Genomic DNA, 12,470 nt, shown 5'->3' with positions numbered 1-12,470 from the left:
CTCAACTAATAAGATAAACTGTAAAATCTTAAACAAACTCATCCCACATTGGCGCTTTTATAAAATATTCCATAATCGCCATAATTCCAATACCTATCATTAACAAAAATGACAATTTGACATGTGACATGTGACATGTGACATATGACATATAACAACTGTTGATTTTTAAGACAGCAGACATACTGTGAAGTGTGAATGGTCACATTTAACAATATAAATTATGATAAACGGAAGCTGATAAATATTGAATTCTAACAAGTTGAATCTTGTCGTGTACTAAAATAATGAAAAATGGTTAATTTTGTATGTGACACTTAATTTTATTTAATACGTAATCATGTTTTCACAATAATAAAGAGGAAAAATCATCGACATAAAATACTCACTTAGTAAATTCAATCGCATTTGATGAATAAAATAATATTTCATCGATTAAGAAGATTACAATGAAGAAGTTTTCTTTACACTAAACAAAATACTATGGACAGTAGCAGCGACAAACCTTCAAAGATAGGTATATAATCTTCTATGTAATAATTACGATTTTTATGTTCTTTAGTTTTAATCTTGTATTGTCTGTTCTAACAAAATGTATTGTGATGAAAATACAGTGAGTAACGAAAATACTATTATTTTGTCAGTTTATAGACAATTCCCCATAATACTCGCTATTGCTAATATGCAATAATAAATACAATCTTTATATGTATTAGTATAGTGTATAGTATATCTATGCCATGGTATATATTTTTCAGATTTGTCATTTGTGAAGCCAGAGTTTTCTGTGCGGATAGTGGTGTGTGACCATTATTTGACCAGGCCAATTCCCGGAATAGATGTTATTTATTCAGAATTTAGGGGGTCTGATATTAAACAAGTAAGTGTATAAAAGTTAAATTTTAGGAAATATTCGAAAGTATTATTATTCTTCTAAATTTGTTGTTTCATAGATTTATGTGGAAAATTAATTAAGAAAATGTAGTTTAGAATGTAAAAATAATATGAGAGTAAAACTACCTCAATTAAAAAAACATAATGAATGATTTTCCTTGTGGGTTATCTGACTTTATTAAAACTACATATTGAGTTTTAAAATAAATAGATGAACTTTAAAAATTCTGTCAGAAAATATTTGAAGATATAGATAATTTTAGGTACCAGTTTTGAGAGTGTTTGGACCTAGTCCTGGAGGTCAAAAGGCATGTTTGCATATTCATGGTGTCTTTCCCTATTTCTATATTCCGTGCCCTGAAGCGAATCCTCAACCACAGTTTTTATACCAGGTAAGTGTTCTTTATACCAATATTACATTAACAATCTGTTATACATATATACAAAGACCTCAAATAATTCTAAAATCTCAAAAAATTAAACATTATAATGTTATTGTAGTCAAATGTTGCAATCTACAATTGAAAAGTCATATTAATTTCTCAAAATAGTTACAAAAATAGTATGTGAATACACATGTTTACAATGTCTCAAGGAAAAGTTTGTAAGATTAGTGCTGCCACTTCACAATGTAATTAAAGTAAATACATTCAAATTACAAGAATTTAGGGTTGCCATTACTATAAAAAACTTATAGATTAACGTTTATATTAATATTTTTCTTTTAGATTGCTGCAAGTCTTGACAAAGCATTAAACATTGCTCTAAAACAAGCCACATCAGCAAATCAACATGTTTATAAAATATCAGTGGTTAAAGGGCTGTAAGTATTTCTATCTATGTATTTATACCTACTATGTATACTTAAAGTTTATGAATAAGTTTCATTATATAAAAATACATATGTATCTTAAACTTCCACAAATCTTTTTCAGACCATTTTATGGTTATCATGATAAGGAACATCTTTTTTTGAAAATATTCCTCTACAATCCCGGTCTTATAAAACAAGCTGTGGAACTATGCTGTAATGGAGCAGTATTGGGTCAAGCATTCCAACCCCATGAGGCCCATTTAAATTTTACATTACAATTCTTCATAGATTTTAATCTATTTGGTATGAGCTACATCGATGTGCAGACGGTTAAATACAGAAAAACGGGGTCCTCACAGCACAGTGATGAACCCGTCGTAAGTCATGATAATTTTGATCTTAAAGCTGAAAGTATCTGTTTTTACGAAGCCGATTGTGTGGCGTCTCACATTCTGAACCGTCGTTATGTGAGTAAAGGCGATGGAATTGAGAATCCAGGCTTAGAAGAAGTATGGCACCAAGAAATGGAAAGGCGGAAACGATTGAACGTCTCCATGGCTTCAAAATCTCTGTCCCAGACCCGTTTAAATGACGAAACTAATACACATAAGAAATACGAAAACATGATTTTAGTTAAGCTATCCAATTTGGACGATAAACCACTCGAAATTATTAAAAAAGTGAACGAACTCATACATTATCCTGCAGAAAGTTTGGAAGGATCTCAGTTACTAAACGCAACAGATGTTAGCCATCACATACGGGAGAGCACCATTAATGAAAATATGAATGATACTTTAAGAAAGATAAAACAAGATTCTAATTGTAATTCTTTTGACGACACTTTAGTTAATGAAGAAATAGCTTTGAATAGTAGCTACTCTCTTCATTACAGCCAGGTTATGTGTGAGTATCATTTTTTACTTCGCAATAAAAACAATATTTGGAATTTGGAACAATTTGGAAATTTGTTTTTTAGTGGATAGTGAAGATTTGGAATTAGTAGACATGCTACAGGATCTGGAAGAAAAACCAGTAGACAAAGATAGTGTTATGGGAACGCAAGTTGAGGACAATACAGAAAACGAAATAGATTCTGAAAACGAGGAATATTCACAGGCTTTCAATGATGAAACCATACTGATGGAAGTCAAAAGGTGAATATATGATATACATGTTGCTATAGTTAAAAGAGCACTACAAAATTGTAACCACGATATATTTCAGTTAAATAATTACAGCAACAGAGATAACGGTGACATAGCGTCGTCTTGGAGCGATTCTATCTGGGAAGACGCGAATATTCCACAGCTAGACGGAACCTGCGACGATGAACGTGAGTTATTTCAATACGCTTCCCAACAAAAAGAAAACTATTTTGAAATTAATATATATGTTAAAAAGTACAACTGACACTTAATTCTAATATAATCTTGACTGTTATAATAATTTAAAATTCATTAAATATAATTAGGCTATCATAATTTTTTTTTTACACGTTACTGTTTACGATAAAAAATGTGTTTATTTAGACGTGAAAAAAGTGAGAAAAAGAAAAATGAGACCAATTAAGGTGGGCTTGTCAAGACCTAGGAGTAAGAGGTCCGCAGAACCGGTGTTGATCAATGACAACAGTAACAGTGTAGATGCTGATGAATCAGATGAGATCAACGTTTCCATGGAAACAATTGAGAATATATCAAATTTGCATCTTAGAAGAAGCTGTAAAGCAAGTGACAACAGCATAGATAGCTCGAATAATGAACAGTCGGTTACGGATTTAGTGCAAAAACTTAGTACAAATGAAAATGTGGATAGTAATCGTTACAGTAATGATATAAATATACAAGAAGAATTTGAACCAGTGGCTGGCCCTTCGAATATTAATAATAATATATTAGAAAATAATATAGAAGCAGATCTGTACAGCGACCTAGAGTCTTCTTTAGACGATAACGCAAAAGGGATAGAAAGCTTCTATGATAAGTCAGTTTTCTTTGATTTGTCATTAGAAAATGACCCGCCGCAATCTCAACAATCCGAATCCATCTTAAAATCTTATGATGAGACCCCTGAGAAATGTGCAATATTAGATGATAAAGTTCCTATAAAACATGAAAAATCAGAATTCCCAATCTGTGATGCTAAATATTCTGATGATAGAATACTAATACCAAAATTCAGACCTCCGTCTAAAGAGTATGTGATGTCAACATTAGATAAATATAAGATACCAAGAACCGTAAATCCAGAGCCCTACTTCTCGAATTACAAAGACGTGGGTGAAAAAGTAGAAATCGGTCAGATGATACTGAGGCTACAGAGCAGGTTGGCCCGCGATCAGAAACCATTCGAGCAGATATTAAACACGACGAGTATAGAAGAATGGAGGCAATTATTTTTCTTGCAGTCCCACGAGATGTCCCAAGAATATTCCAAACCGGAAAAATTGAGATTGTTATTGGCTAGTAACGGGCATTGTGTTTTACAACCTGTCAAAGTAGCTCCCTTAAGAAGCCACGTTGAAAAATGGCTTTCCAACGAGAAGAACAAATTAAAAACTGAAGAGATCTTTGATAATAACGACACAGAAATTGGAATGACTGTTGATGATTTAGAAAACTCACAAGCTCTGGGTCTCAATGAATTAAACAGCAGTGCAAGTTTGGAAAGTACAAGCAAGGTGCTTAAATATAATTTTTTTTGTCAAATAATGTTTTTTAATCACGATTTATATTTTATCTTCTTTGTGCAGGAACAAAGCGAATTAAACACATCTCTTCAAATAACGATGCATCCAGATGGTTCATTTCTTTGTTTCGGTAGCGGCGATTCAAAAACGGATATTAACACGCCGACAGTGGAGGTAAAAATATCACTGACTTGTCTCATTTATTCTGATGCTGACATATAATTACATAAAAATCCTTTTTTTAGACAGATTTCCTCACTATCATGCTGCTGGAAGTACATACTTCAACTAGAGCGGATCTTTATCCCGATCCTGCAATAGATAATATAATGGCTGTATTCATTACAGTTACAAATAATTGTCCCGCTAATCATTATTTACAAAAGAATATTACTGAAGTCTTTATAGTCGATGATAAAAAGAATAGCAAATACTTGAATAGGTGCGTTTTTAAGTATAACGTGAATTACGCTGAAAATGAAAACGAGCTATTGGAGAAGCTCGTGGAAATGGTTAAGAAACACGATCCAGATATCATGTGCGGATATGATATAGAGTCGAAATCTTGGGGCTATGTTCTTGAAAGATCTACGGCGTTGGGGCTTGAGATGGTGAGAGAACTTTCTAGAATCACGGAGAAGAATCGCCAGAAACGATACAGGCAAGATGAGAACGAATTGGAGGGGAGAGTCATTGGCAGAATAACGTTTAATGTTTGGCGACTGTTCAGGCATGAATTGGCGCTGTCGAGTTATAGTTTTGAAAACTGTATGTATGCGATACTTAACGAACGGGTTCCTAAATACAGTTATAGAAAGCTAACTGAGTGGTGGAACCACGAATCCCGGATCCTGAGGTGGATTCCAGTGGAATACTATTTAACGAGATTGTCCGGAACCGTGAGGATGTTGGATAAACTCGACATGATAAGTAAGACATAGGTTTTTTTATATTCTATGCATCACTTCAGTATTATAAAACATTAACATTTTAACATTTTTTTTATTCAATGAAGATGGTTTAGAAACCTTGAAATTAAAATATAACAATTAAAATATAATAGAAGTTTGGTAAAAAAAATAATTACGGATAAGATTTTTCTCCTCCCTTTAACACCCTTGGATACAGAAGTAGATATCCGTCTCATAAGTTACATACATACATATGTTTCATAGACTCAGTGTTTCTGTGCATGTAGTCTATGCAGGTGCGTTTGGTTGCTGTATGTTTGAAATTTTCTCAAACTTTTATTTATCATATAAATAAAATTATTTGGGTTGAATGTCTGTCCTCATTAGACCGTACGTCAGAGCTGGCGCGGCTGTTCGGTCTTCAATGGTGGGAGGTTTTATCCCGGGGGTCACAGTTTAGGGTGGAGTCTCTCATGCTGCGAGCCGCTCGACCCCTCAACCTGGTCGCGCTCTCGCCCTCCGTAAGACAGAGGGCAGCTATGAAAGCACCGGAATGTCTTCCTCTCATATTTGAACCCGGTAGAGTAAAGCTTACTCTCTTTCATAAACTAGACAAAGCTTTTAGAGTAAATAAAATATTATTAATATTAAAATATGTTCCAGAATCCCGTTTCTATAAAGATCCAGTGATAGTACTTGATTTCCAAAGTCTTTATCCATCTATGATGATCGCCTACAATTATTGCTTCTCTACATGTATAGGACGGATACAGAACATTAATGGGTGAGCACCAACCGATTTCATAGATATTTATAATGTATGTAGGGTATATAATAATACGAGAGCGTTAGGAAATTAATAATAATAGCATGATCAATGAAATATAAAACTACCTACAAACTTACATACTAATGTATAAAACTATTCTCTAACATCGCACAGTAAGGAACCTTACGAGTTTGGCGCATGGCGTCTCAAGATATCACAGAACAGATTACAAACCCTCGCCAACCACAATCTGTTGAACTGGTCTCCGATAGGCGTTGGGTTTGTGAAGCAGTCCGTGCGGCGCGGAGTCCTGCCGAGTCTGTTGCGAAGAATACTGGCAGCGAGACAAGCTGTTAAAAAAGGCATGAAGCTGCAAACTGATGAAGCTGTTAAAAAATCTATGCACTCTAGGCAACTGGGTAAGCTACAAGCTGACATTACTAAGTCCTAAGTATGATACGACCAACAAAAAAACCGTCATCATCGTTTGTGCCACTGGGAATTATTCTTTACTCATCTCCTTCATTTTTTAACATGAGTCTGAGGCAATAGAATCGTAAATGGCTTTACTTCGGCTTCATACCAGGTCTGAAGCTGATAGCGAATGTGACATATGGATATACAGCGGCCAACTTCAGCGGTCGCATGCCGTGCGTGGAGCTCGGAGACAGCATACTGGCGAAGGCCAGGGAAACGCTGGAGAGGGCCATCAGTCTCGTCAGGAACGGAAGATGGAACGCTAAAGTATGATACCACAACGTTCATATTATAAAAATGATACCAGACTACAGAATATCTGAATGGGATTGTAATAAAATTTTCTTGTATTATTTTTTAGGCCATTGGCCGTTATATACAAAAATATTGAATATTATTAAAGCTTTAAGAAATTACGGTTTAATGTGAGCATTACGTGTTCAGTGATGTTGTTTTACTAAGGCCAGCCATAGACCGGCCGCATGATGCAGTAGAACTGAGACACTCGCCCCTCTATTGCTGGCCTAAAACTTACAGTATCAAAACCACGAAAACTAAAATATTAGCAAGCCAATCTTATTAATATGTTAACAATTACAAGAAAACCTGACTCATAACACTTGGTAGAATCAACTATTATTGCTATTATTTAATTTAAATATTCTAAGACAAACTTAAATAGTGTCGGAAACTCAGTTGTGTTTTTCTTCACTACCAGGTGATTTACGGCGACACGGATTCTATGTTCGTGTTGGTTCCTGGCGGGACTCGCGAGGAAGCTTTTATCATCGGGCAGGAGATAGCTGATGCTGTCACCGCTGATAATCCATCACCTGTTCTACTGAAGTTGGAGAAGGTATTTCTTTATATTTTTTTGTTCGAAAATCATATCCCTTAGAATTAATACTTTATTTTTATGCGTTCACAATATATTGCTTAACATGTACTGAATACTGTAATATTGAAACCAATTTGATCACAGGGATAGAAATCTATATATCTATATCTGAAAAGAATCAACTTTTTAGAATAGAGTTGAAGTGCTTCAAATCGATTAGAATCGATTCTTATTTGGTGACTTTAGACTTTTTTCAACGACCCTTTTGATAGTAAAACAATTCTAATCCACTCGTCAATTGCGAGTCGAAAAAATACGAATATCCACATTCATGGACCGCGGCCGAGAAGCTAAGATTGCTAGAAACTACAATCTTAACAACCTCGCTAGTCATCGAGAGACTATTCCCTCATGCTGAACTCGGTGCTAATCAAATAAGGAGCCGGTTATCACCGCAGCACTAAGATGAATCGGTATTTTTGAGATCAGTTGGAGATTTGTGATATTCGTAATTACTATTATGATATTATAATTTTTCAATTGCTTAATTTAAATATTTTATTCTAATGTTCGGTGCTTTATCGCGTGCAATTTATTTATAATACATATTTAATGAAATTATTAGAAATTATATTTGTATATACGCTAAAATAATTATTTATTGCGAATTATAGATCGTTTATTGGGAATAAATAAATAGCTGTAATGTTTGCTTAATATCTGTTAAACTTGAATTGGAGGTAATTTTTAAAAAGTCGACTTGAAAGTCGAAAAGTTAACATTTTATACCGATTAATTGATTTTTAGAATTGAAAAAAAATTCTAAAAAAAATGTGGCCTTCATCCGTGCAAAGACGTGTACAGTATATTCTGCCAGTGTCGTGTAGAATGGAGGAGAGACTATCCGGGATTAACTTTTGAATGGAATAAAATTTTACAGCCTCCAAGTCCCAATTAGGAACTTTGTTAGTAGATTTAAAACAACACAAATCCAATTAGATGCATATTTAAACAGATATTACTGACATTGACAGACGTAAACAAGTAGTAGTCATAGACAAAGTGTTTACATCTGAATTCAGATACTCGTAGTAGAATTTGAAGAATATTTTACTATAAATTATTGTTACACGAATGTATACATTTGTCAAAAAAAAAAAACTTAAAAGTCACATTTCTTTTAACAGATTCACTAAAACTATTTTTTAAAAAGCAAAATGTAAAAAAACAGCAAGTGTAAGAAATGAACATAATATTTTTTTCACCATGTTGTATTTGTTATCAATAAAAGAAATAATGATATGTAATATCCAAGTTCTATCGCTGTAGGTGTACCAGCCGTGTATATTACAGACCAAGAAGAGGTATGTCGGGTACATGTATGAGACGGCGGAGCAAGAGAAGCCTGTGTACGAGGCCAAGGGAATCGAAACTGTTAGACGCGACGGATGTCCGGCGGGAGTCAAGGTTATATATACGCTTGTGTTGTGTCATATTTCTATACTCATCTCAATGAGCTACATATCTCTGAATGAAACTAATATTTACGGATTTATTATTTTAAAAACTATAAACTCCCGACGTTTCGGTTACTTTGCAACAACGGACAAGGACAGACGAGATGTGAAATTAAAAAAAGTTGAAAGAATTAAAAATAATAAAATAGCCCGCAGTAATCCGAGAATATTAGTTTCATTTAAATGAATTCTCACGAAAGTCTTGGATCTCATTAAATTTCTTTAATTTCCGGTAGCTCCTTCAAAAATCCCTTTGCGAGTTGTTCGAATCCGGGAACATGTCTCGTGTGAAGCGTCTCGTGTGCGGCGTGCTGGCCCGGATGGTTGATGGCAGTCTCCCACAGCAGGAGTTGTTCTTCACGAGGGAGTATCACGGACAGGGCGGCTACAGGCCCGGGGCAGCCGCTCCGCCTAATGAGATCGCTAAGTATGTATACATATGTACTTAGCTTTCGTATTAGCTTTCTGTTCTTAAATCCTTTGATAACCATTGATATTTATCCTATAGGTCAGTTACGAGACTCGAAAGTCAAAACGGTAACGTTAAAAAAAAACAGTTCAATGTTCTACCATTTTATAAGAATGTATTACGTAACAAAATATATCCAAGTCATATTTGTTCAGTGTATATAACAAAAGAGGTTTATATTCTATTGAATGTTAAAGAAAGGTTGAAAAGACCGTAAGACGACCCATACATCTGCAATAATTTCACACAATTTTTTTATTGTCGAATAATATTGAAAACCTCTTCGAATCCAAACGTTCAATAATATTTAGCAATGAGATTGACAAACCATTCCCGCGACTGAACCGATCACAACCGCTCAGAACAGCGGACTGAAAAAATATTGACCAACGCTAACTCTACACAGTATAAAAATGAATATTGCGAGATAAAATTTAAGCTCGCTCAAACTTCTGTTCAATCATTATGCAATTTTTCAATATTATTCCTACACTGCTGATAGTATTGTACAATCGACTGTATTGTGCAATATTATTGTAGATGTATGGGCCGCCTTAATATGTGATATAACTCTGTCCGTCAGACGTGTTCTCTCTCGCGACGGCCGCAGCGCTCCGGCCCGGGGCAGTCGTGTAGCGTGGTTGGTGTGCGCGGGTCCTGCCCACGTCCCGCTCGTGAGACTGTCCCGGGCCCCCCAAGAACTGCTGCAAGACGCCGCCCTAACACCCCATGTGGCGTACTACGCTATGAGAGTACTCCTTCCGCCATTGCACAGATGTCTGTCTTTATTAGGAGTCGACGTATTTAAGTGGTGAGTGAGTTCGCACAAAAACATCTCATAATATCTATGTTCCGACAGCGATTAAGAAGATCGCTGATAAAATCAGCCTAATCGTGTGCTCTTTTAAAATAACTGTTAATTTACCATATTGCCTTTCAGTTATAACTGATCATGTTATTCCAGGTGGCAGGAAATCGGCTGGACTCGTGAATCACAGGTCGAGAGATCCGACGCACGCGGCGGAATCGCACGTTACATGTCCCGCGGGCGGTGTGTCGCCTGTGGGGGAAAGGGACAGCGCGCTTTATGTACAACGTGTGCGACGAAGACGAAAGACTCCGCTGCCTTATTGGCTGTGAGACTTGCGCGGGCGCAGACAAACAAACAGAACTGCGATAAGGTTACATAAATATAACATATGTATATATTGAATTGGCTATTTATTATTTTAATTTATAATTTTATTGAATGCTCGTGATCTACGTACGTAGTTACAAAAAATATATATATTTTTAAAATAATTCTCTTTCATCTCAATTTCACCACAATAACTATTAAATACATAAAATAACAAGGTACTCGCACTGAGAATAATATTATTAATACTGATATTACATATTTCCATAGCTAAATACTACTTTAGCCTCTCGTAGACAGTCATTTGTCACATGACGCTTGTAATTACCCCTGTCATAAATCTAATAAGAGTTGATACATTTGTTAAAATATGAGCAGAGTACAGTAATCCCCCCTATTACACGGTATATTTGTTCCGCGTTATAGGAAAACGCGTTGTACGAAAATTCTCGTAAATCGCGCTCGTATGACCTCATATAACGCGTTATATACAAATGATTCACGTTTAACTTTTCTTGTTAAAGAGGGTTTAAATCGAATATTAAGGAAAAACTATGTATTTTTTTTTTGCGGAGTAGCAACACTGAAACGAGCTTACCGTGATATAAATTATTATATAATGACATCTGAGACTTTCGCTAGTATTCATTTAAATAAAACGAATATTTTCAGATTCCTACGCGTATTTTATTATTTTTAAATACTACATACTCCCGACGTTTCGGTTACTTTGCAGCAACCGTGATCACGGGCGGACGAGACGGGAATGTCTGTCAGTTGATCTTGTTATCATCTACCGCCAACGGTTTCTTACCTCGTATAACGTACCTCTTTGGATGCCGGCAGAATGCGCTTACTGTGTCACGAGGTCCTGCGGTGTGATCCCGGACATGGGATTTTATATTTTTAAGCAGGAAGTCCCAGGTGTTGGATAGATTCCAGCCATCTTCTCTATTGGAATTGGGATTTTTTAAAATTTCAGTAGCCCCGCGGATTGATCTCGGTATGTCGAATTGATCAACCACATACCACCCTTAGATGGTAAACAACAAGACTAACTGAGAGACATTTACATATCGTCTGCCCGTAATCACGGTTGCTGCATAGTAACCGAAACGTCGGGAGTATGTAGTTTTTTAAATATAATAAAATACGCGAAGTAATCCGAAAATATTAGTTTCGTTTAAATTATTATAATTTTGCAACAAACATTTAGTATAAGTAACATATAATAATCATGAAATATTTTTACAGATCTGTAACTCGTGCTGCGGACATCAAGCGTCTTCTGAATGCGAGAATACAGAATGTCCAGTTTTGTGGCGGAGATTAACGGCATCACAGAAATTACATGAAATATACGAAGTCACTTCTAACCTTCCTCCTGCATACAACGATCTAGCTTTTAATTTTTAATTTATAAAATCATGAAATTAATATTTTTATAATATATTTTTTATAAATTAAAAAAGAGTTTTATTCCAACTAGCGATTTTTCATACACCTGCAAAGTCGCAGTGGCCACTAAAAATTTCTTTAATTAGTTTGGAATATATCTAGAAGGTACTTATCCAATAAAATAAGTTATGTACTAATAAATAGACAATCTTATTTTCTTACGACTATTATTCATATATTTTTATTTAATAAAGGTCAGCAATTTTAAGAGGCCATCGAATTTATTGTCAAATTCTAATTGATCCAAGTCGCGTTATTAAAATTCGATATGTCTGTTAAAATTGATATTTAAATTGTTTTATTCCATTAAATAAAACTACATAAATGGACTTCTGGAATATGTTTTCTATTTTAAATAGAAAGCTTAAGTACATTTTTATATAATATTATTTCCATTATTAGTTACTTATTAAATCAATATCAAACATGCAACCACAAGACAAAAATTTCTTAGTTCAAAATTAACAGACTCCAACCAACATTCAAAACATGT

The 12,470-nt window shown here is 34.8% G+C and overlaps 1 protein-coding gene across 1 annotated transcript; it reads left to right on the top strand.

Moving 5' to 3' along the window:
- The first annotated feature begins 189 nt into the window (after positions 1-189).
- On the top strand, positions 190-11,990 carry LOC116766983 (DNA polymerase zeta catalytic subunit). The gene is made up of 20 exons (XM_061521584.1): positions 190-517; positions 759-880; positions 1,158-1,286; positions 1,623-1,717; positions 1,830-2,614; positions 2,688-2,865; positions 2,950-3,044; positions 3,241-4,391; positions 4,464-4,574; positions 4,646-5,330; positions 5,699-5,890; positions 5,975-6,095; positions 6,255-6,499; positions 6,667-6,824; positions 7,276-7,413; positions 8,725-8,862; positions 9,149-9,339; positions 9,965-10,192; positions 10,346-10,562; positions 11,774-11,990. The coding sequence occupies exons 1-20, from the start codon at positions 484-486 to the stop codon at positions 11,933-11,935; spliced, it is 5,175 nt and encodes a 1,724-aa protein (XP_061377568.1). The 5' UTR covers positions 190-483; the 3' UTR covers positions 11,936-11,990.
- The last annotated feature ends 480 nt before the right edge of the window (positions 11,991-12,470 follow it).

The sequence above is a fragment of the Danaus plexippus genome, chromosome 10 (genome assembly GCF_018135715.1).
Source record: "Danaus plexippus chromosome 10, MEX_DaPlex, whole genome shotgun sequence".
Taxonomy (NCBI): domain Eukaryota; kingdom Metazoa; phylum Arthropoda; class Insecta; order Lepidoptera; family Nymphalidae; genus Danaus; species Danaus plexippus.
The sequence above is the reverse complement of the archived record's forward strand: the minus strand, read 5'-3'. Positions and strand labels throughout refer to the sequence as shown.

Excerpts from the sequence above, each read along its gene's own strand:
- LOC116766983 (XM_061521584.1), top strand. The coding sequence starts at position 484 with ATGGACAGTAGCAGCGACAAACCTTCAAAGATAG. Across the intron at positions 1,718-1,829 it reads ATATCAGTGGTTAAAGGGCT|ACCATTTTATGGTTATCATG; the intron begins GTAAGTATTTCT and ends AATCTTTTTCAG. Across the intron at positions 6,825-7,275 it reads ACGGAAGATGGAACGCTAAA|GTGATTTACGGCGACACGGA; the intron begins GTATGATACCAC and ends CTTCACTACCAG.